General features: G+C 49.0%; 1 protein-coding gene across 1 annotated transcript in view; it reads right to left on the minus strand.

The window, feature by feature from the left end:
• Positions 1-25,819, minus strand: part of LOC134910615 (uncharacterized protein DDB_G0273453/DDB_G0273565-like) — a 139,689-nt gene that overhangs the window by 45,502 nt on the left and 68,368 nt on the right. The window contains exons 6-8 of the mRNA XM_063918869.1: positions 14,309-14,404; positions 12,534-12,629; positions 5,174-5,358 (exon numbers count right to left, since the gene is read on the minus strand). Of these exons, the coding sequence (XP_063774939.1) occupies positions 5,213-5,358; positions 12,534-12,629; positions 14,309-14,404 (338 nt within the window). The 3' untranslated portion in view covers positions 5,174-5,212. The remainder of the gene's footprint in view (positions 1-5,173; positions 5,359-12,533; positions 12,630-14,308; positions 14,405-25,819) is intronic.

Genomic DNA, 25,819 nt, shown 5'->3' on the forward strand with positions numbered 1-25,819 from the left:
AATGATGATTCTTCTTCAAAGAAAATGGACGATCTCCTGATAGGGGCAAGGTCCAGAGAACAGTTGGAGGTCGGAGTAGCACTATCTCAAGTAGTTCTACGACAGCACGGGTGGATTCTAAATATTCCAAAACTGCAGCTGTTTCCGACGACACGTCTGCTGTTCCTAGGGATGATTCTGGACACAGTCCAGAAAAAGGTGTTTCTCCCGGAGAAGAAAGCCAGGGAGTTATCCGAGCTAGTCAGGAACCTCCTAAAACCAGGAAAAGTGTCAGTGCATCATTGCACAAGGGTCCTGGGAAAAATGGTGGCTTCTTACGAAGCGATTCCATTCGGTAGATTTCACGCAAGAACTTTTCAGTGGGATCTGCTGGAAAAATGGTCCGGATCGCATCTTCAGATGCATCAGCGGATAACCCTGTCTCCAAGGACAAGGGTGTTTCTTCTGCGGTGGCTGCAGAGTGCTCATCTACTAAAGGGCCGCAGATTCGGCATTCAGGACTGGGTCCTGGTGACCACGGATGCCAGCCTGAGAGGCTGGAAAGCAGTCACACAGGGAAAAAATTTCCAGGGAGTGTGATCAAGTCTGGAGACTTCTCTCCACATAAATATACTGGAGCTAAGGGCAATTTACAATGTTCTAAGCTTAGCAAGACCTCTGCTTCAAGGTCAGCCGGTATTGATCCAGTGGGACAACATCACGGCAGTCGCCCACGTAAACAGACAGGGCGGCACAAGAAGCAGGAGGGCAATGGCAGAAACTGCAAGGATTCTTCGCTGGGCGAAAAATCATGTGATAGCACTGTCAGCAGTGTTCATTCCGGGAGTGGACAACTGGGAAGCAGACTTCCTCAGCAGGCACGACCTCCACCCGGGAGAGTGGGGACTTCATCGGGAAGTATTCCACATGATTGTGAACCGTTGGGAAAGACCAAAGGTGGACATGATGGCGTCCCGCCTGAACAAAAAACTGGACAGGTATTGCGCCAGGTCAAGAGACCCTCAAGCAATATCTGTGGACGTTCTGGTAACACCGTGGGTGTACCAGTCGGTGTATGTGTTCCCTCCTCTGCTTCTCATAACCAAGGTACTGAGAATTATAAGACGTAGAGGAGTAAGAACTATACTCGTGGCTCCGGATTGGCCAAGAAGGACGTGGCACCCGGAACTTCAAGAAATGCTCACAGAGGACTCATGGCCTCTGCCGCTAAGAAGGGACTTGCTTCAGCAAGTACCAGGTCTGTTCCAAGACTTACCGCGGCTGCGTTTGACGGCATGGCGGTGGAACGCCAGATCCTAAGGGAAAAAGGCATTCCGGAAGAGGTCATTCCTACCCTGGTCAAAGCCAGGAAGGAGGTGACCGCAAAACATTATCACCACATGTGGCGAAAATATGTTGCGTGGTGTGAGGCCAGGAAGGCCCCACGAAGAAATTTCAACTCGGTCGATTCCTGCATTTCCTGCAAACAGGAGTGTCTATGGGCCTCAAATTGGGGTCCATTAAGGTTCAAATTTCGGCCCTGTCAATTTTCTTCCAGAAAGAATTGGCTTCAGTTCCTGAAGTCCAGAAGTTTGTCAAGGGAGTATTGCATATACAACCCTCTTTTTGTGCCTCCAGTGGCACTGTGGGATCTCAACGTAGTTCTGGGATTCCTCAAATCACATTTTAAACCGCTCAAATCTGTGGATTTGAAATATCTCACATGAAAAGTGACCATGCTGTTGGCCCTGGCCGAGGCCAGGCGAGTGTCAGAATTGGCGGCTTTGTCTCACAAAAGCCATATCTGATTGTCCATTCGGACAGGGCAGAGCTGCGGACTCGTCCCCAGTTTCTTCCTAAGGTGGTGTCAGCGTTTCACCTGAACCAGCTTATTGGGGTACCTGCGGCTACTAGGGACTTGGAGGACTCCAAGTTGCTAGATGTTGTCAGGGCCCTGAAAATATAGGTTTCCAGGATGGCTGGAGTCAGGAAAACTGACTCGCTGTTATCCTGTATGCACCCAACAAACTGGGTGCTCTTGCTTCTAAGCAGACGATTGCTCGTTGGATTTGTAGCACATTTCAACTTGCACATTCTGTGGCAGGCCTGCCACAGCCTAAATCTGTCAAGGCCCATTCCACAAGGAAGGTGGGCTCATCCTGGGCGGCTGCCCGAGGGGTCTCGGCATTACAACTCTGCCGAGCAGCTACGTGGTCGGGGGAGAACACGTTTGTAAAATTCTACAAATTTGATACCCTGGCTAAAGAGGACCTGGAGTTCTCTCATTCGGTGCTGCAGAGTCATCCGCACTCTCCCGCCCGTTTGGGAGCTTTGGTATAATCCCCATGGTCCTGACGGAGTCCCCAGCATCCACTAGGATGTCAGAGAAAATAAGATTTTACTTACCGATAAATCTATTTCTCGTAGTCCGTAGTGGATGCTGGGCGCCCATCCCAAGTGCGGATTGTCTGCAATACTTGTACATAGTTATTGTTACAAAAATCGGGTTATTATTGTTGTGAGCCATCTTTTCAGAGGCTCCGCTGTTATCATGCTGTTAACTGGGTTCAGATCACAGGTTGTACAGTGTGATTGGTGTGGCTGGTATGAGTCTTACCCGGGATTCAAAATCCTTCCTTATTGTGTACGCTCGTCCGGGCACAGTATCCTAACTGAGGCTTGGAGGAGGGTCATAGGGGGAGGAGCCAGTGCACACCACCTGATCCTAAAGCTTTTACTTTTGTGCCCTGTCTCCTGCGGAGCCGCTATTCCCCATGGTCCTGACGGAGTCCCCAGCATCCACTACGGACTACGAGAAATAGATTTATCGGTAAGTAAAATCTTATTTTCTTATTAGGGGAACTCCACGCTTCTTCACACAATTCATTTAATTCATCAGATCGGGGAAAAGTCACTGGCTGCTTTTTCTCCCCAAACATAATACCCCTTTTGGTGGTAACCGGGTTAACATCAGAAATGTGTAGTACATCTTTCATTGCAGTAATCATGCATCGGATGGCCTTTTTAGACTGTACATTTGTCTCATCATCGTCTACACTGGAGTCAGACTCCGTGTCGACATCTGTGTCTACCATCTGAGCCAGAGGGCGTTTATGAGCCCCTGATGGCTTCTGAGTCGCCTGGGCAGGCGCGGGCTGAGACCCCGGCTGTCCCAAGGCTGCTGCATCATCGAACCTTTTATGTAAGGAGTTGACACTGTCGGTTAAGACCTTCCACATATCCATGCAATCAGGTGTTGGCCCCGACGGGGGCGACACCACACATCTGCCCTTGCTCCGCCTCCACGTAACCCTCCTCATCAAACATGTCGACACAGCCGTACCGACACACCGCACACACACAGGAAATGCTCAGACTGAGGACAGGACCCCACAAAGTCCTTTGGGGAGACAGAGAGAGAGTATGCCAGCACACACCACAGCGCTATATAACCCAGGGATTTTAACTATAATAAGTGATTTACCCAATAGCTGCTTAATTATCTTATTTGCGCCTAAATTTATGTGCCCCCCTCTCTTTTTTACCCTTCTTGTATCAGGATACTGCAGGGGAGAGCCTGGGGAGCTGCTTCCAGCGGAGCTGTGAAGGGAAAATGGCGCTGGTGTGCTGAGGAAGAAGGCCCCGCCCCCTCAGCGGCGGGCTTCTGTCCCGCGTTTTGTGTAACTTAATGGCGGGGGTTTTTACACATAAACAGTGCCAGACTGTATTATGTGTATTTTTAGTGCCAAAAAGGTATTATAATTGCTGCCCAAGGCGCCCCCCCCCAGCACCCTGCACCCTACAGTGACCGGAGTGTGTGGTGTGCTGTGGGAGCAATGGCGCACAGCTGCGGTGCTGTGCGCTACCTTAATGAAGACAGGAGTCTTCTGCCGCCGATTTCGTCGTTTTTTCTGTCTTCTGACTCTGCAAGGGGGACGGCGGCGCGGCTCCGGGAACGAACGATCGAGGTCAGGCCCTGTGTTCGAACCCTCTGGAGCTAATGGTGTCCAGTAGCCTAAGAAGCACAAGCTAGCTGCAAGCAGGTAGGTTTGCTTCTTTCCCCTCAGTCCCACGTAGCAGTGAGTCTGTTGCCAGCAGAAGCTCACTAAAAATAAAAAACCTAACAAATACTTTCTTTTCTAGCAAGCTCAGGAGAGCCCACTAGGAGCACCCAGCTCTGGCCGGGCACAGATTCTAACTGAGGTCTGGAGGAGGGGCATAGAGGGAGGAGCCAGTGCACACCAGATAGTACCTAATCTTTCTTTTAGAGTGCCCAGTCTCCTGCGGAGCCCGTCTATTCCCCATGGTCCTTACGGAGTTCCCAGCATCCACTAGGACGTCAGCGAAATGTGTCTTTATGTTATATCACTGCGCTCTGTGCAATGGTCCACTCTCACAAGTGTGATAAGACTTTTTGATGTGTTGGTCAGTGCACAGCAGGTAGTGTGCTTGGAGTGTAAGTTCCTTAGACAAAGGTGTTAATCACGGGGGATTTCCTTATTCCATATGTAAAGTGTCAGATTGGGTTTGGAACCTGTATTTATTAATATAGCTGGTTTGATTGATATACAAATCCTACATGGTATATGCAGGAAAGGGAAGAGGAACATTTGTTTGAGAAATCAAATATAAACCGTATTTTGAAGCTATGTGATAAATGTATCGAATTGTAAACTGCCAGGTGGTAAAGGAAGCCGTTTAAATGACACCAAACTTTGTGTGTGACAGGAAGGAGGAAATTGATTCATGCAGTTATATCCTTTTAAAATGTAATTTATTTCATGTGCTGTATGTTGTATAAATCACTGCTACAGGTGGTCCAGTTGCCAGCTCTCCCATCTGACCACGGTTGGTTCTATATCGGAGGGGCTGAAGGGACCTTGTGACGTATTGAGGGGAGGAGCTACGTCACCAGGGGGAGGAGCTACGGGCGAACAGGGTACCCGAAAAGTTCGCTCGCCACGCTTCGGGCACGGTGGCTCGCTCCGCTCCGCTTCGCTCACCACCTAATTACTAAAGGTAATAGTTGGTGGCGTGGATAGTAGAGAAACTATCCCGCTGGCCTAGCTCCTCCCCCTTGCATCGTAACTCCTCACCCTTACGGAAAAGGTCCCTTAGCCCACTTGATTCTAGCATCTACCATCTGACCACACCTGGTACGCTATGTATCTGACCTAGAGAGGAGAGCACATACCTGGGAGATGTTATAACTCTCCTTAAGAATTGAGGTCTCTCATTGATTTTTGGTGGGTCCTACTTTCATCTTTTTCCCATAGCATGGTTTGGGCTCATCACTGTTCTCATTCCTTCTTTTCTGTATTTTTTCTGAATTAAGGCCATTGTTTGATGATACAGTAACATTTATGTTGAAATGCAGCTCTGGAAATGGAAATGGAAATAATTTTTGTAAATTAAACACAAGTTTCAGAATTCACTCAGCTACGGTTACTCAGGGCGGGATGTACTAAGCGTAAAATGCGGTAAACTCCCTGTTTACCGCATTTTCCTGATGTACTAACCCCCGTCCGGCAGGACAGCGCCGCGGCGGGGTACGCCAGCTTTAGTTGGCGTACGTCCACAGAAGCCTATGGGCTTCTCTCCGCGGCGCTGTGTGAGGGATCCGATCGGATCCCTCCCAGCATGCCCTGCGGCCGCCCCCCGTCACCCCGCGCATGCGCAGACTGACTCCTGGGGCCGAATCCCGGAAGTCAGGCTGCCGCTGCGCATCGCGGAGGACAGCTCTTATCGGAAGAGCTGTCCTCCGCAATGCTGATCGCATATGTTAGTACATATGCGATCAGCATCGTGGCGCAGGGCGGCGATGTACATTAGTACATCCCGCCCTCCGTGAGAGAGAGCACTGCGTGTCTTGATGGGTTCATAGATGGGGCAGGCCCAGTGATGTCACAGCAGCTTAATGTAATGTCATTTTTCTCTGACGTCCTAAGTGGATGCTGGGGACTCCGTAAGGACCATGGGGAATAGCGGCTCCGCAGGAGACAGGGCACAAAAGTAAAAGCTTTAGGATCAGGTGGTGTGCACTGGCTCCTCCCCCTATGACCCTCCTCCAAGCCTCAGTTAGGTTTTTGTGCCCGGCCGAGAAGGGTGCAATCTAGGTGGCTCTCCTAAAGAGCTGCTTAGAGTAAAAGTTTTGTTAGGTTTTTTATTTTCAGTGAGTCCTGCTGGCAACAGGCTCACTGCAACGAGGGACTTAGGGGAGAAGAAGTGAACTCACCTGCGTGCAGGATGGATTGGCTTCTTAGGCTACTGGACACTAGCTCCAGAGGGACGATCACAGGTACAGCCTGGATGGGTCACCGGAGCCGCGCCGCCGACCCCCTTGCAGATGCTGAAGAGAGAAGAGGTCCAGAAATCGGCGGCTGAAGACTTCCCAGTCTTCTTAAGGTAGCGCACAGCACGGCAGCTGTGCGCCATTGCTCTCAGCACACTTCACACCAACGGTCACTGAGGGTGCAGGGCGCTGGGGGGGGCGCCCTGGGCAGCAATGAAAGTACCTATGCTGGCTAAAAATACATCACATATAGCCTCTGGGGCTATATGGATGTATTTAACCCCTGCCAGGTTGTCAGAAAAACGGGAGAAGAAGCCCGCCGAAAAGGGGGCGGGGCCTATTCTCCTCAGCACACAGCGCCATTTTCCTACACAGCTCCGCTGCTAGGAAGGCTCCCAGGCTCTCCCCTGCACTGCACTACAGAAACAGGGTTAAAACAGAGAGGGGGGGCATTTTGTGTGGCGATATTATAATATATTAAGATGCTATAAGGGAAAACACTTATATAAGGTTGTCCCTGTATAATTATACCGTTTTGGTGTGTGCTGGAAAACTCTCCCTCTGTCTCCCCAAAGGGCTAGTGGGGTCCTGTCCTCTATCAGAGCATTCCCTGTGTGTGTGCTGTGTGTCGGTACGTGTGTGTCGACATGTATGAGGACGATGTTGGTGAGGAGGCGGAGCAATTGCCTGTAATGGTGATGTCACTCTCTAGGGAGTCGACACCGGAATGGATGGCTTATTTAGGGAATTACGTGATAATGTCAACACGCTGCAAGGTCGGTTGACGACATGAGACGGCCGGCAAACCAATTAGTACCTGTCCAGGCGTCTCAAACACCGTCAGGGGCTTTAAAACGCCCATTACCTCAGTCGGTCGACACAGACACGGACACTGACTCCAGTGTCGACGGTGAAGAAACAAACGTATTTTCCATTAGGGCCACACGTTACATGTTAAGGGCAATGAAGGAGGTGTTACATATTTCTGATACTACAAGTACCACAAAAAAGGGTATTATGTGGGGTGTGAAAAAACTACCTGTAGTTTTTCCTGAATCAGATAAATTAAATGAAGTGTGTGATGATGCGTGGGTTTCCCCCGATAGAAAATTATTGGCGTTATACCCTTTCCCGCCAGCAGTTAGGGCGCGTTGGGAAACACCCCCTAGGGTGGATAAGGCGCTCACACGCTTATCAAAACAAGTGGCGTTACCGTCTCCAGATACGGCCGCCCTCAAGGAGCCAGCTGATAGGAGGCTGGAAAATATCCTAAAAAGTATATACACACATACTGGTGTTATACTGCGACCAGCGATCGCCTCAGCCTGGATGTGCAGCGCTGGGGTGGCTTGGTCGGATTCCCTGACTGAAAATATTGATACCCTTGACAGGGACAGTATTTTATTGACTATAGAGTATTTAAAAGATGCATTTCTATATATGCGAGATGCACAGAGGGATATTTGCACTCTGGCATCAAGAGTAAGTGCGATGTCCATGTCTGCCAGAAGATGTTTATGGACACGACAGTGGTCAGGTGATGCAGATTCCAAACGGCACATGGAAGTATTGCCGTATAAAGGGGAGGAGTTATTTGGGGTCGGTCCATCGGACCTGGTGGCCACGGCAACAGCTGGAAAATCCACCTTTTTTACCCCAAGTCACATCTCAGCAGAAAAAGACACCATCTTTTCAGCCTCAGTCCTTTCGTCCTCATAAGGGCAAGCGGGCAAAAGGCCAGTCATATCTGCCCAGGGGTAGAGGAAAGGGAAGAAGACTGCAGCAGGCAGCTCCTTCCCAGGAACAGAAGCCCTCCACCGCTTCTGCCAAGTCCTCAGCATGACGCTGGGGCCGTACAAGCGGACTCAGGTGCGGTGGGGGGTCGTCTCAAGAGTTTCAGCGCGCAGCGGGCTCACTCGCAAGTGGACCCCTGGATCCTACAAGTAGTATCCCAGGGGTACAGATTGGAATTCGAGACGTCTCCCCCTCGCAGGTTCCTGAAGTCTGCTTTACCAACGTCTCCCTCCGACAGGGAGGCAGTATTGGAAACAATTCACAAGCTGTATTCCCAGCAGGTGATAATCAAAGTACCCCTCCTACAACAAGGAAAGGGGTATTATTCCACACTATTTGTGGTACTGAAGCCAGACGGCTCGGTGAGACCTATTCTAAATCTGAAATCTTTGAACACTTACATACAAAGGTTCAAATCAAGATGGAGTCACTCAGAGCAGTGATAGCGAACCAGGAAGAAGGGGACTATATGGTGTCCCTGGACATCAAGGATGCTTGCCTCCATGTCCCAATTTGCCCTTCTCACCAAGGGTACCTCAGGTTCGTGGTACAGAACTGTCACTATCGGTTTCAGACGCTGCCGTTTGGATTGTCCACGGCACCCCGGGTCTTTACCAAGGTAATGGCCGAAATGATGATTCTTCTTCAAAGAAAAGGCGTCTTAATTATCCCTTACTTGGACGATCTCCTGATAAGGGCAAGGTCCAGAGAACAGTTGGAGGTCGGAGTAGCACTATCTCAAGTAGTTCTACGACAGCACGGGTGGATTCTAAATATTCCAAAATCGCAGCTGATTCCGACGACACGTCTGCTGTTCCTAGGGATGATTCTGGACACAGTCCAGAAAAAGGTGTTTCTCCCGGAGGAGAAAGCCAGGGAGTTATCCGAGCTAGTTAGGAACCTCCTAGAACCAGGCCAAGTGTCAGTGCATCAATGCACAAGAGTCCTGGGAAAAATGGTGGCTTCTTACGAAGCGATTCCATTCGGCAGATTTCACGCAAGAATTTTTCAGTGGGATCTGCTGGACGAATGGTCCGGATCGCATCTTCAGATGCATCAGCGGATAATCCTGTCTCCAAGGACAAGGGTGTCTCTTCTGTGGTGGCTGCAGAGTGCTCATCTACTAGAGGGCAGCAGATTCGGCATTCAGGACTGGGTCCTGGTGACCACGGATGCCAGCCTGAGAGGCTGGGGAGCAGTCACACAGGGAAGAAATTTCCAAGGAGTGTGGTCAAGTCTGGAGACTTCTCTCCACATAAATATACTGGAGCTAAGGGCAATTTACAATGCTCTGAGCCTAGGAAGACCTCTGCTTCAAAGTCAACCGGTGCTGATCCAGTCGGACAACATCACGGCAGTCGCCCACGTAAACAGACAGGGCGGCACAAGAAGCAAGAGGGCAATGGCAGCAAGGATTCTTCGCTGGGCGAAAAATCATGTGATAACACTGTCAGCGGTGTTCATTCCGGGAGTGGACAACTGGGAAGCAGACTTCCTCAGCAGGCACGACCTCCACCCGGGAGAGTGGGGACTTCATCTGGAAGTCTTCCACATGATTGTGAACCGTTGGGAAAGACCAAAGGTGGACATGATGGCGTCCCGTCTGAACAAAAAACTGGACAGGTATTGCGCCAGGTCAAGAGACCCTCAGGCAATAGCAGGGACGCTCTGGTAACACCGTGGGTGTACCAGTCGGTGTATGTGTTCCCTCCTCTGCCTCTCATACCCAAGGTACTGAGAATTATAAGACGGAGAGGAGTAAGAACTATACTCGTGGCTCCGGATTGGCCAAGAAGGACTTGGTACCCGGAACTTCAAGAGATACTAAGAAGGGACTTGCTTCAGCAAGTATCATGTCTGTTCCAAGTCTTACCGCGGCTGCGTATGACGGCATGGCGGTTGAACGCCGGATCCTAAGGGAAAAAGGCATTCCGGAAGAGGTCATCCCTACCCTGGTCAGAGCCAGGAAGGAGGTGACCGCACAACATTATCACCACATTTGGCGAAAATATGTTGCATGGTGTGAGGCCAGGAAGGCCCCCACGGAGGAATTTCAACTCAGTCGATTCCTGCATTTCCTGCAAACAGGAGTGTCTATGGGCCTCAAATTGGGGTCCATTAAGGTTCAAATTTCGGCCCTGTCGATTTTCTTCCAGAAAGAATTGGCTTCAGTTCCTGAAGTCCAGAAGTTTGTCAAGGGAGTACTGCATATACAACCCCCTTTTGTGCCTCCAGTGGCACTGTGGGATCTCAACGTAGTTCTGGGATTCCTCAAATCACATTGGTTTAAACCGCTCAAATCTGTGGATTTGAAATATCTCACATGGAAAGTGACCATGCTGTTGGCCCTGGCCTCGGCCAGGCGAGTGTCAGAATTGGCGGCTTTGTCTCACAAAAGCCCATATCTGATTGTCCATTCGGACAGGGCAGAGCTGCGGACTCGTCCCCAGTTTCTCCCTAAGGTGGTGTCAGCGTTTCACCGGAACCAGCTTATTGTGGTACCTGCGGCTACTAGGGACTTGGAGGACTCCAAGTTGCTAGATGTTGTCAGGGCCCTGAAAATATATGTTTCCAGGACGGCTGGAGTCAGGAAAACTGACTTGCTGTTATCCTGTATGCACCCAACAAACTGGGTGCTCTTGCTTCTAAGCAGACGATTGCTAGTTGGATGTGTAGTACAATTCAGCTTGCACATTCTGTGGCAGGCCTGCCACAGCCAAAATATGTAAATGCCCATTCCACAAGGAAGGTGGGCTCATCTTGGGCGGCTGCCCGAGGGGTCTCGGCTTTACAACTTTGCCGAGCTGCTACTTGGTCAGGGGCAAACACGTTTGCAAAATTCTACAAATTTGATACCCTGGCTGAGGAGGACCTGGAGTTCTCTCATTCGGTGCTGCAGAGTCATCCGCACTCTCCCGCCCGTTTGGGAGCTTTGGTATAATCCCCATGGTCCTTACGGAGTCCCCAGCATCCACTTAGGACGTCAGAGAAAATAAGAATTTACTTACCGATAATTCTATTTCTCGTAGTCCGTAGTGGATGCTGGGCGCCCATCCCAAGTGCGGATTGTCTGCAATACTTGTACATAGTTATTGTTACAAAAATCGGGTTATTATTGTTGTGAGCCATCTTTTTAGAGGCTCCGCTGTTATCATGCTGTTAACTGGGTTCAGATCACAGGTTGTACAGTGTGATTGGTGTGGCTGGTATGAGTCTTACCCGGGATTCAAAATCCTTCCTTATTGTGTACGCTCGTCCGGGCACAGTATCCTAACTGAGGCTTGGAGGAGGGTCATAGGGGGAGGAGCCAGTGCACACCACCTGATCCTAAAGCTTTTACTTTTGTGCCCTGTCTCCTGCGGAGCCGCTATTCCCCATGGTCCTTACGGAGTCCCCAGCATCCACTACGGACTACGAGAAATAGAATTATCGGTAAGTAAATTCTTATTTTTACTTCTATTGGATAACATTAGGCTGCTTCCTTAAAGAGGTTAGATGAGGGGGGGGGCGGGGGGGGGGGCTGCTCAATTACTTAAGTGCAGCTGCATTCTCCATATGATGCATGATGTACACATCTCGGACTAATGTAACCACTATATTCTGCATATGTATTCCTGCAAAGGTGTAACTTCACCGTAGCGCCCAGGGGGGAGGCAGCGACTGGAGGGGACCTGGTGGCATACACTGCGGCCTGGGGGGATAGGTGATATTCATATTGGGGCTTGGGGGCACATACACCTTGGGGTCTGTGAAGACATGGATACATATATATATATATATATATATATATATATTGGGAACTGGAGGGAACATGGAAACACACTGTGGCATGGGGGAGGGACATGGAAACATACATTGGGGCCATGGGGGACATTCATACCGGGGCCTAGTAGGACATGATGACACATACACTGGGACCTGTGCGGACATAGTGATGCACACACTGGTGCCTGGGGAAACATGGAGACATACACACTGAGGCCTGGGTTGTCAGGGTGACGCACACTGTGGCCTGGGGAGGGAGGAATGACATGGTGTCATTCCTCCCTCCCTGGGGGGATAGTGACACACACTGGGGAGGGGGGGCGGGACACACAGAGATATACTGTATACACTAAAGTTGCAGTTTGTCACCTAGATATACAGTACACACTGAGGAATGTGGTAAAGGGAGAGCGCAGACACAAGAGGGTGCAACATAGTCACACGAAGAGCTGCACCCACTATGGAGAAAGAGATCAGGGTCCTCTCTCCCACCTGTTAGTGCTGAATGAGGATGTGTCTGTTGGTGCTCCCTGTCTGTCCATGAGCTGTCCTGGGTTGGGGAGAAAGGGGATGGGCGGGCCGGGCAGACCAATAAACCACTGTCAGCGGCCGCCTATATATATTGTACTTTGATGTTATCATTGTTTCTGTGTTTGGGTTAGTTGCCCTGTGACTGATATTATACATTGCAGTTATATTCTACCTTGAGGTCCATTGTTATTGTCTACGGTCTGCTCTTGGCTCCAGTTTGTGGTCTCTGCATTCACCGTCACAGAGCAAGAATTCTGCACAATGCTTTCTGCGTCAATGGGATGATAAAAGAAGAAGCATTTAATAAATCTGTTACAATAGAATGGCTTCAAATGTTGCCGCAACCATATTGTTAATGTATTTAATCCATATGCTGGTTGCTATCCACTCACATAGCATAGAGACATACACCTCGGGGTCTGTGAAGACATGGATACATATATATATATTGGGAAGTGGAGGGAACATGGAAACACACTGGGGACATTCATACCGGGGCCTAGTAGGACATGATGACACATACACTGGGACCTGTGGGGACATAGCGATGCACACACTGTTGCCTGGGGAAACATGGAGACTTACACACTGAGGCCTGGGTTGTCAGGGTGACACACACTGTGGCCTGGGGAGGGAGGAATGACATGGTGTCATTAATACTGGGGCCGGGGAGGCCATAGTGATTTATTCTTGGACTTGGGGGGGGGGGGGGGCGCATAGTGACACACACTGGGGGGGGGGGGGGGGGGCGCAGAGATATACTGTATATACTACAGTTGAAGTTTGTCTTCTAGATATACAGTACACACTGAGGAATGTGGTAAAGGGAGAGCGCAGACACAAGAGGGTGCAGCTTAGTCACATGAAGAGCTGCACCCACTATGGAGAAAGAAGTCAGGGTCCTCTCTCCTTTACCTGCAGAAATTGCCCACCTGTTAGTGCCGAATGAGGATGTGTCTGTTGGTGCTCCGTGTCTGTCTATGAGCTGTCCTGGGTTGGGGAGAAAGGGGATAGGCGGGCCGGGCAGAGCAATAAACCACTGTCAGCGGCCACCTCCTCTCCACACGGGTACTCCCGGCTACTGCTCCACCCATAGAATGCCCCTGATCACCATTGTGCTAATCCCGGGCGATTGGCAGCTCAAATACCTCCGTTCCGCGTAGACCCATCAGGCTGCCGTATGGCCACTCTGCCCCCGCCGCAGCATCGCTGTCATACAGAGATTGTTGGGGGATGGAGAAAGCCGGGACAATGGAGGAGGTGCCCCCTTCAGGGCTGGAGCCCGGTGGTAACTGACTCCATTGTCTCCGGTACTTCCGCCCCTGTATTCCTGTAGTAAACATGGCGTTAGTGCGGATTGCACTGGAAATGTTCAGTATTGTAGTTTGGCTTAGGACTCACAAATGTGTCAGTCTGTACTCACACTAGAGGTCAACAATTCTCAATGGTAAGATCCATCAAAAACAGTTTTGACTGAGCTGCATTGAGGCAGAGAGGAACTGGAGCACAGGTGTAGTGTGCATGTGCCATAAAATGGGGATATATATGATATTCCAGCAGACGGATGCTGGCTGCCACTATACCGACAGTGGCATCCCGTCTGCCGGAATCCGGCAGAGAGCCCCCTCACGGGCTCGCTGCGCTGGCTACAAGTTCTGTTCCCACTCGGTTGGTGGCGTGGACCTACCGTCCGAGTGGGAATACATTGGGTGTGTTGGGATTCTGTGTGCTGGTATTTCACCGGCTGTTAGGATCTTAGCGTCGGTCTCCTGAATGCTTGGATCCCAACAGCCGGTATATTGACTGCATCCCCTAAAATGTACATGTTTGAAGTCAGTGAGTGTAAGACTGAGCACTGTATTGTACCTTGATGTTTCAAATATCATTGATTCTGTTTTTGGGTTAGTTGCCCTGTGACTGATATTATACATTGCAGTTATACTCTACCTTGAGATCCATTGTTATTGTCTACTGTCTGCTTTTGGCTCAAGTTTGTGGTCTCTGCATTCACCGTCACAGAGCAAGAATTCTGCACAATTCTTTCTGCGTCAATGGGATGATAAAAGAAGAAGCATTTAATAAATCTGTTACAATAGAATGGCTTCAAATGTTGCCACAACCATGTTGTTAATGTATCTAATGTAATGTAATCCATCTGCTGGTTGCTATCCACTCACATAGCAGTTGAAAAGCTTCAGGTTACTCCTCTAATGACTTGAATAAAGGGGGCACTTCGCATACCCTACAGGTGAAAACGTTTTAGAGCACCTTCACTTTTGAAATTTTAAGCAATTCAAGTCCATTGAGTAACCTGAAATGGTACAAAGGTGATGCAGTAAACTTCTAGAGGTTGATAAAAAAGTTCAGGTTACCAAAACTGAAAGAGAATGTAAATTTCACAGGTATTATAAAGAAGTACTTTTCAGTGAACAGGTAATGGGTTAAAAAATTACATCTGTTTTGCAGCAATGAAATACTGCAGAGTAGAGGTTCTCAAACATGGTCCACAAGGCACCCCAACAGTCCAGATTTTAGGTGGCTCAGCACAGATGGTTAAATCAAATTCACGAGGTGCTAAGTAAGTTATCCATGCTTGCTGTAGCCAAGCATTGATACACTTAAAACCTGGACCGTTGGCATGCCTTGAGGACCAAGTTTGAGAGGCTCTGAAATAGAGGCTTGCCTGGGCCTTGAAGCACCACCCGTAGGCTACCCCATGTTTTGCTGTTAAAATCATTGCCTTCTTAAATTTTGGGCTTAAGTATGCCAAGAAGCCACAGCTTTTACAGGCCGCCATTAAATAATCCTCTGTGACGCCAACTGTCAAACATGGAGGAGGAAGCGTGATGGTCTGGTACTACAGTACACCCCATCCAGCTTGTTTGGGATGAACTGGACAGAAGGGTGAACAATGGGTTTGATTTAAAATGTGGATGGAGCAACTATCGGTACTGCTTCCTTGGAAGCAGCAGTGATATCGCTGTATGGCGATGCTCCATTGTGCAGGTGCCGGGATCCGGCCGGTCGAAATCCCGACATTTAAAATACCGACAAGGTCAAAATACCGACATGTAAAATGCCGACAGGTCAAAATACCGACTTTTTCATGATTTTTTTCATTGAAACCGACTTGTCCATACTTTACCATCCCAGTGGACCTGGAGGGGTACTATAATAGTGTGCCGAGCGCAGCGAGCCATGCTTGGAGACGCGGTACACTTATATGGTGTCCATGTTGACTTATGTCGACATATACACAAAAAAACAATGAAAATTGCATGTCGGTATTTTGACCTGTCGGCATTGTACATGTCAGTATTTTGACCTTGTCGGTATTTTAAATGTCGTATTTTGACCATGTCGGGATTTTGACCTTGTCGGGATTTTGACCGTCGGTCAACCGCTGTCGGGATTTCGACCGTGGGGATTTTGATTAGAGGTATTTCATACCGATCCCATTCAGATTGGTGCATCCTTTCATTCTGTACCTTTCTAATACTGGGTCAGATGTATTGCCTGGAGAAGCGATAAAGAAGTGATAAGTGGAAGGTGATAATGCACCAGCCAATCATTATGGGTTTGCAAAATGACCGTTATGAGCTGATTGGCTGCTGTGTTATCACCTTCCACTTATCACGTCTTCAGGCTTAATACATCTGCACCTCTGACACATTAGGCCACCAGAAACACACAACTGCATAAATACATTTCAGCCTAACTTTTATGTAATCTAGTATTGTAGGTTGTGACCATAGGAACTAGAACAGGGGGCCAGTGTCGCGCCCCCCCCCCAAAAAAAAAAAAATAAATAATAATAATATTTTTTTTAGAGGTGCCAGTTGAAGCACTTGGTCACGGGGCGCAGTACAACTGCCGTCTGCAGTTATTATGGGCAGTGTCAGAGCGGAGATAATAACCTTTCCGGTTGCTCCACCTCCACCCTCCCCACAGCCCTTCTCTGCCTGCGTCCAGGGCCCTACTTCCCCCTGCACCAAGTTCCAACACCTAGGGGTATATTTACTAAGATGGGAGTTCTATTTAAGATGGGATGTTATCCATAGCAACCAATCAGATTCTACTTCTCATTTATCTAGCACCTTCTAGAAGATAATACCTGGAATCTGATTGGTTGCTATGGGCAACATCCCATCTTAAATAGAACTCCCATCTTAGTAAATTTACCTCCTACTGTGTGCAACTATTTACTGTGGGCTGGCCCCTCTTCTGGGACCAGCCCTGCGCCCTTCTATCCCCCCACTTCATATGTTCCTCAAATCTTCCCGCTCAGTTCCCCTTTGTCCTCCCACCCCCTTCCGTCACTGCACCCCCTGGCCTGCCCCCATTTCTAACTGGGTTCAGATGAAAATGTACCCTGTAAAGTCTCATTAGCTTCCATGCACAGCCTCAGCCAGGGTATGAGCTATGAGTGGATCCTGTTTCTTTGTCTTCTACATAAAGTCACTCTCATGTTACAGTTATGTTTTTGGGGCATACTTATTATACACATTTCTCTAACGTCCTAAGTGGATGCTGGGGACTCCGTAAGGACCATGGGGAATAGCGGCTCCGCAGGAGACTGGGCACATCTAAAGAAAGCTTTAGGACTATCTGGTGTGCACTGGCTCCTCCCCCTATGACCCTCCTCCAAGCCTCAGTTAGATCTCTGTGCCCGAACGAGAAGGGTGCACACTAGGGGCTCTCCTGAGCTTCTTAGTGAAAGTTTTAGTTTAGGTTTTTTATTTTCAGTGAGACCTGCTGGCAACAGGCTCACTGCATCGAGGGACTAAGGGGAGAAGAAGCGAACTCACCTGCGTGCAGAGTGGATTGGGCTTCTTAGGCTACTGGACATTAGCTCCAGAGGGACGATCACAGGCCCAGCTTGGATGGGTCCCAGAGCCGCGCCGCCGGCCCCCTTACAGAGCCAGAAGGCAGAAGAGGTCCGGAAAATCGGCGGCAGAAGACGTCCTGTCTTCAACAAGGTAGCGCACAGCACTGCAGCTGTGCGCCATTGCTCTCAGCACACTTCACACTCCGGTCACTGAGGGTGCAGGGCGCTGGGGGGGGGCGCCCTGAGACGCAATAATAAACACCTTGGATGGCAAAAAAATGCATCACATATAGCTCCTGGGCTATATGGATGCATTTAACCCCTGCCAAAATACATAAAAAAAGGGAGATAAGGCCGCCGATAAGGGGGCGGAGCCTATCTCCTCAGCACACTGGCGCCATTTTCCCTCACAGCTCCGTTGGAGGGAAGCTCCCTGGCTCTCCCCTGCAGTCACTACACTACAGAAAGGGTTAAAAAAGAGAGGGGGGCACAAATTAGGCGCAGTATTAACTATACAGCAGCTATAAGGGGAAAAACACTTTATATAAGGTTATCCCTGTATATATATAGCGCTCTGGTGTGTGCTGGCAAACTCTCCCTCTGTCTCCCCAAAGGGCTAGTGGGGTCCTGTCCTCTATCAGAGCATTCCCTGTGTGTGTGCTGTATGTCGGTACTTTTGTGTCGACATGTATGAGGAGAAAAATGATGTGGAGACGGAGCAGATTGCCTGTAATAGTGATGTCACCCCCTAGGGGGTCGACACCTGAGTGGATGAACTGTTGGAAGGAATTACGTGACAGTGTCAGCTCTGTATAAAAGACAGTGGTTGACATGAGACAGCCGGCTACTCAGCTTGTGCCTGTCCAGACGTCTCATAGGCCATCAGGGGCTCTAAAGCGCCCGTTACCTCAGATGGCAGATATAGACGCCGACACGGATACTGACTCCAGTGTCGACGGTGAAGAGACAAATGTGACTTCCAGTAGGGCCACACGTTACATGATTGAGGCAATGAAAAATGTTTTACACATTTCTGATAATACGAATACCACCAAAAAGGGGTATTATGTTCGGTGAGGAAAAACTACCTGTAGTTTTCCTGAATCTGAGAAATTAAATGAGGTGTGTGATGATGCGTGGGTTTCCCCCGATAACAACTGATAATTTCTAAAATGTTATTGGCATTATATCCTTTCCCGCCAGAGGTTAGGGTGCGTTGGGAAACACCCCCTAGGGTGGATAAAGCGCTCACACGCTTGTAAGGGCTCTATCCTCTCCTGAGATGGCCGCCCTTAAGGATCCTGCTGATAGAAAGCAGGAGGGTATCCTAAAATGTATTTACACACATACTGGTGTTATACTGCGACCAGCAATCGCCTTAGCCTGGATGTGCAGTGCTGGGTTGGCGTGGTCGGATTCCCTGACTGAAAATATTGATACCCTAGATAGGGACAGTATATTTTTGCCTATAGAGCATTTGAAAGATGCATTTCTATATATGCGTGATGCACAGCGGAATATTTGCCGACTGGCATCAAGTCTAAGTGCGTTGTCCATTTCTACCAGTAGAGGGTTATGGACACGTCAGTGGTCAGGTGATGCGTATTCCAAACGGCATTTGGAAGTATTGCCTTATTAAGGGGAGGAGTTATTTGGGGTCGGTCTTTCAGACCTGGTGGCCACGGCAACAGCTGGGAAATCCACGTTTGTACCCCAGGTCGCCTCTCAACATGAGAAGACGCCGTATTATCAGGCGCAGTCTTTTCATGGATAAGCGGGCAAAAGGTTTCTCATTTCTGCCCCGTGACAGAGGGAGAGGAAAAAGGCTGCAGAAATCAGCCAGTTCCCAGGAACAGAAACCCTCTCCCGCCTCTGCCAAGCCCTCAGTATACGCTGGGGCTTTACAAGCAGAATCAGGCACGGTGGGGGGCCCGTCTCAATGAATTTCAGCGCGCAGTGGGCTCACTCGCAAGTAGACCCCTGGATCCTTCAGGTGATATCTCAGGGGTACAAATTAGAATTCGAGACGTCTCCACCTCGCCGTTTCATAAAGTCGGCTTTACCGATGTCTCCTTCTGACAGGGAGACAGTTTTGGAAGCCATTCACAAGCTGTATTCCCAGCAGGTGATAATCAAGATACCCCTCCTGCAACAGGGAACGGGGTATTATTCCACACTGTTGTGGTACCGAAGCCGGACGGCTCAGTGAGACCGATTCTAAATCTAAAATCTTTGAACACTTACATACAGAGGTTCAAATTCAAGATTGAGTCACTTCTCACCAAGGGTACCTCAGGTTTATGGTACAGAACTGTCACTATCAGTTCAGACGCTGCCGTATGGATGGTCCACGGCACCCCGGGTCTTTACCAAGGTAATGGCCGAAATGATGATATTCCTTCAAAGGAAGGGAATTTTAGTTATCCCTTACTTGGACGATTCCCTGATAAGGGTAAGATCCAGGGAACAGTTGGAGGTCGGTGTAGCACTATCTCAGGTAGTGTTGCTGCAGCACGGTTGGATTCTCAATATTCCAAAATCGCAGCTGGTTCCGACGACTTGTCTTCTGTTCCTAGGGATGATCCTGGACACAGTCCAGAAAAAGGTGTTTCTCCCGGAGGAGAAAGCCAGGGAGTTATCCGAGCTAGTCAGGAACCTCCTAAAACCGAGCCAAGTCTCAGTGCATCAATGCACAAGGGTTCTGGGTAAAATGGTGGCTTCCTACGAAGCAATCCCATTCGGCAGATTCCACGCAAGAACTTTCCAGTGGGACCTGCTGGACAAATGGTCCGGGTCGCATCTTCAGATGCATCAGCGGATAACCCTGTCACCAAGGACAAGGGTGTCCCTCCTGTGGTGGTTGCAGAGTGCTCATCTTCTAGAGGGCCGCAGATTCGGCATTCAGGACTGGGTCCTGGTAACCACGGATGCCAGCCTGCGAGGCTGGGGAGCAGTCACACAGGGAAGGAATATCCAGGACTTATGGTCAAGCCTGGAGACATCACTTCATATAAATATCCTGAAGCTAAGGGACATTTACAATGCTCTAAGCTTAGCAAGACCTCTGCTTCAAGGTCAGCCGGTGTTGATCCAGTCGGACAACATCACGGCAGTCACCCACGTAAACAGACAGGTTGGCACAAGAAGCAGGAGGGCAATGGCAGAAGCTGCAAGGATTCTTCGCTGGGCGGAAAATCATGTGATAGCACTGTCAGCAGTATTCATTCCGGGAGTGGGCAACTGGGAAGCAGACTTCCTCAGCACGACCTCCACCCGGGAGAGTGGGGACTTCACCCAGAAGTCTTCCACATGATTATAAACCGTTGGGAAAAACTCGACAGGTATTGCGCCAGGTCCAGGGACCCTCAGGCAATAGCTGTAGATGCTCTGGTAACACCGTGGGTGTACCAGTCAGGGTATGTGTTCCCTCCTCTGCCTCTCATACCCAAGGTACTGAGATTGATAAGATGGAGAGGAGTAAGCACTATATTCGTGGCTCCGGATTGGCCAAGAAGGATTTGGTAACCGGAACTTCAAGAGATGCTCACGGAGGATCCGTGGCCTCTACCTCTAAGAAGGGACCTGCTCCAGCAAGGACCCTGTCTGTTCCAAGACTTACCGCGGCTGCGTTTGACGGCATGGCGGTTGAACGCCGGATCCTGAAGGAAAAAAGGCATTCCGGATGAAGTCATCCCTATCCTGATCAAAGCCAGGAAGGATGTAACCGCAAAAACATTATCACCGCAATTGGCGAAAATATGTTGCGTGGTGCGAGGCCAGTAAGGCCCGACGGTGGAAATTCAACTGGGTCGATTCCTACATTTCCTGCAAACAGGAGTGTCTATGGGCCTGAAATTGGGGTCCATTAAGGTTCAAATTTCGGCCCTATCAATTTTCTTCCAAAAAGAACTAGCTTCAGTCCCTGAAGTTCAGACGTTTGTAAAAGGGGTACTGCATATACAGCCTCCTTTTGTGCCTCCAGTGGCACTTTGGGATCTCAATGTAGTTTTGGGTTCCAAAAGTCACATTGGTTTGAACCACTTAAATCTGTGGAGTAAAAATATCTCACATGGAAAGTGGTCATGCTGTTGGCCCTGGCCTGGGCCAGGCGCGTGTCAGAATTGGCGGCTTTATCCTGAAAAAGCCCTTATCTGATGTTCCATTCGGACAGGGCGGAATTGAGGACTCGTCCTCAGTTTCTCCCTAAGGGGGTTTCAGCGTTTCAGCTGAACCAACCTATTTGTGGTGCCTGCGGCTACTAGGGACTTGGAGGACTCCAAGTTGCTAGACGTTGTCAGGGCCCTAAAAATATATGTTTCCAGGAGGGCTGGAGTCAGGAAATCTGACTCGCTGTTTATCCTGTATGCACCTAACAAGCTGGGTGCTCCTGCTTCTAAGCAGACTATTGCTCGTTGGATTTGTAGTACAATTCAGCTTGCACATTCTGTGGCAGGCCTGCCACAGCCAAAAATCTGTAAATGCCCACTCCACAAGGAAGGTGGGCTCATCTTGGGCGGCTGCCCGAGGGGTCTCGGCTTTACAACTTTGCCGAGCAGCTACTTGGTCAGGAGCAAATACGTTTGTAAAATTATACAAAATTGATATCCTGGCTGAGGAGGACCTGGAGTTCTCTCATTTGGTGCTGCAGAGTCATCCGCACTCTCCCGCCCGTTTGGGAGCTTTGGTATAATCCCCATGGTCCTTACGGAGTCCCCAGCATCCACTTAGGACGTTAGAGAAAATAAGAATTTACTTACCGATAATTCTATTTCTCATAGTCCGTAGTGGATGCTGGGCGCCCATCCCAAGTGCGGATTGTCTGCAATACTTGTGCATAGTTATTGTTACAAAAATCGGGTTATTATTGTTGTGAGCCATCTTTCAGAGGCTCCTCTGTTATCATGCTGTTAACTGGGTTCAGATCACAGGTTGTACGGTGTGATTGGTGTGGCTGGTATGAGTCTTACCCGGGATTCAAAATCCTTCCTTATTGTGTACGCTCGTCCGGGCACAGTATCCTAACTGAGGCTTGGAGGAGGGTCATAGGGGGAGGAGCCAGTGCACACCAGATAGTCCTAAAGCTTTCTTTAGATGTGCCCAGTCTCCTGCGGAGCCGCTATTCCCCATGGTCCTTACGGAGTCCCCAGCATCCACTACGGACTATGAGAAATAGAATTATCGGTAAGTAAATTCTTATTTTTGTGGGAAATCATCAGAAAAATCAGGTTCCCCTTAAAATGTAATTATCCCCTGAAAGTATTACAGGCGTTCCTCAGCAGATATCTTTCACTTTCCCTGTTTCCCATATGCCTGCTACGGGATCCGGTCTGAAGATCGACAGTATCTAGGTCGACAATGTTTAGGTCGACCACTATAGGTCGACAGTCACTAGGTCGACATGGATGGAAGGTCAACAGGGTTTCTAAGTCGACATGTGCTAGGTCGACAGGTCTAAAGGTCGACATGAGTTTTTCAATTTTTTTTTCTTTTTTTTAATTTTTTCATACTTAACGATCCACGTGGACTACGATTGGAACGGTAATCTGTGTCGAGCGAAGCGAAGGCACCATGCCCGAAGCATGGCGAGCGAAGCGGTGCACTAATTTGGGATCCCGGTCACTCTACGAAGAAAACGACACAAAAATAAAAAAATCCTCATGTCGACCTTTAGACCTGTCGACCTAGCACATGTCGACCTAGAAACCCTGTCGACCTTCCATCCATGTCGACCTAGTGACTGTCGACCTATAGTGGTCGACCTAAACATTGTCGACCTAGATACTGTCGATTTGATGAACCACACCCGCCTGCTACGCTTTCCCTGTTTCCCATCACAATAGCAATGGCATTAGCCATTGTAGTCTGTGGGCTACATAACACAATTTACCAGGAGAGGGATTGTCCGGATCCCTCCCCGGTAACTGCCACAGGCGTATCCGCTGTCTAATGACTACACATGCACAGTAGGTCCGCAGCATAAAGTAAAGCGATTCCTGATGCAATCCCTTTTAGTTTAAACCTTGGATGTGATTTTTAATACATCTGTTGCACAAATTAATTTCTTATTGCCCAAATAGCGGCAATTCTATTTATCGAGTCTAAACCTCAGTAAACAGTAAAGGGGCCCCTTAATGTTGTATTTTTCTTCTAATACACTATTATCTGCATTCCACATAGCGTCTTCTGGGCCTAATTCAAGGTTGATTACAAAATAAAATTTTCCCCTAATGGGCAAAAACCATGGGGGTAATTCAGAGTTGATCGTAGCAGCAAATTTGTTAGCAGCTGGGCAAAACCATGTGCACTGCAGGGGGGAGATATAACATGTGCAGAGAGAGTTAGATTTGGGTGGGGTGTGTTCAAAGTGAAATCTAAATTGCAGTGTAAAAATAAAGCATCCAGTATTTCTCTTACATCCTAGAGGATGCTGGGGACTCCAAAAGGACCATGGGGTATAGACGGATCCGCAGGAGCTTGGGCACACTATAAAGACTTAAACAGGGTGTGAACTGGCTCCTCCCTCTATGCCCCCCTCCAGACCCCAGTTAGACTTTGTGCCCAGGAGTGAAGGGACACACACTAGGGGAGCTCTACTGAGTTTCTCTAAAAGACTTTATGTTAGGTTTTTTATTTTCAGGGAGACCTGCTGGCTACAGGATCCCTGCAGCGTGGGAGTGAGGGGAGAGAAGCAGGACCTACTTTTTCTTAGTTTAAGGCAGAGTTTCTCAAACTCGGTCCTCGGGGGCACACACAGTGCATGTTTTGCAGGTAACCCAGCAGGTGCACAGGTGTAGTAATTACTCACTGACACATTTTAAAAGGTCCACAGGTGGAGCTAATTATTTCACTTGCAATTCTGAGAGGAGACCTGCAAAACATGCACTGTGTGTGCCCCAGAGGACCGAGTTTGAGAACCTCTGGTTTAAGGGCTCTGCTTCTCAGGCTACTGGACACCATTAGCTCCAGAGGGTTCGATCACTTGGTTCGTCTAGCTGCTTGTTCCCGGAGCCGCGCCGTCAACCCCCTCACAGAAGCCAGAAGAAAGAAGCCGGGTGAGTATGAGAAGATCCGAAGACTTCAGTGACGGCAGAAGACTTCAGTAATGGAGGTAACATGCAGCGGTCGCGCTGCGCTCCATGCTCCCACACACCAACGGCACTCACAGGGTGCAGGGCGCTGGGGGGGGAGCGCCCTGGGCAGCAAGTTTCTCAGGCTCTTTTAAACAAAAAAGGCTGGTTTGAGTTGTTATTCGGTGCCTGGGCACAGTGTCCGCTACGCCCCGCCAGCATGTCGCAGCGGTCCCGCTGCGCGCCATTGCTCCCACACACCAACGGCTGGTATCGGGTGCAGGGCGCAGGGGGGGGGGCGCCCTAGGCAGTATGTTTTACATTAGTTTTACACTCCCAGAACACATATACAGTGGGTAGCCACTGTATATGGTCCCCTGCCTGCATATAACTGTTTTAATATAGTGGGCTACCGCGCGCCGATAAGGGGCGGGGCTTAGCCCTCACAGCAAGAGACCGTCATTTTTAATCAGTGTCCCCACCAAAACATATATACTGCACAAACAAGGGGGGGCACATGTTGTTAGTGTTATGTAGGAATGTATAACACTATTTAATTTGGAAATGGGCATGTACTCATGGTTGTGTATACTCTCTGTGTGCTCCCTGTCAGATATACACTTGTGTCAACATGTGTGAATGTTCTGTCACTAACGCCTCTGGGGTTCATTGTCGGCATCGCCGACGCCTGTTTGGTACTTGATACAGTGGATACTGAGTCAACAGATCGGTTGTGTTATACTTGTTCATAGTAAACACGGTATGGGAGACACAGTAATATGTGGGTGACACTGTCGGCACCAACTGTTATTACCGGGTGTAAATTGACATGCTGTAACTAACTTATACCTGTATATATATTTATATGTATTTATATGGTTCGGTTCTGTGAGTCTGTAGCTCGAGCGCAGACATGGTTATATTTGTGGGGGAATGTTATTAAAATTATTTATGTATAATTCCCTCGGACCCCTCGGGGTTGCAAGTATGTTATTTTGCCTGGTTACTACTCTCTGCTGTCGACGATTACTAGGTTTTCTGTCGACTATAATGCTTGCCGGTAGAGGCACAACTGCGGATTCAGTACATGGTCATACACATTCAGAACACATTAATGTCACTTGGGGCCCGAAGGTTCCGGACAATCCGCTTATATGTATGTTATATGTATATATAGGTAGGATATGTGTGTGTATATGTGTATTACAATATGATTTATAATGAATGCTGAAGTAATAGTATTCTTTCTCATGTGCTGGTCGCAATGTTGATAAAGCTTTAGGTCGGCCGTGACGAGTGGGTCTCCCGTCCTCTCAAGGAGTCCGAATGTTTATTCTCTTCCCGCGGAGGAGAGAATACTGTGAAAGTCAACGCCTGGTCGACACGGCGTCCTGTCACGAAGGATCGGATACAGGAAGCTAAGTGATATTTTATTTCTATTCTTTGGACTTATTTGCATTACATCCACAGGAGGAAGTGGTTATATTCGGAAGGACATCCGATGAAATTATCCTGCATAGATAGGGGATTTTCCTTATGTTGGGTTTTCTCTATATATCGCAG

The sequence above is a fragment of the Pseudophryne corroboree genome, chromosome 4 (genome assembly GCF_028390025.1).
Source record: "Pseudophryne corroboree isolate aPseCor3 chromosome 4, aPseCor3.hap2, whole genome shotgun sequence".
Taxonomy (NCBI): domain Eukaryota; kingdom Metazoa; phylum Chordata; class Amphibia; order Anura; family Myobatrachidae; genus Pseudophryne; species Pseudophryne corroboree.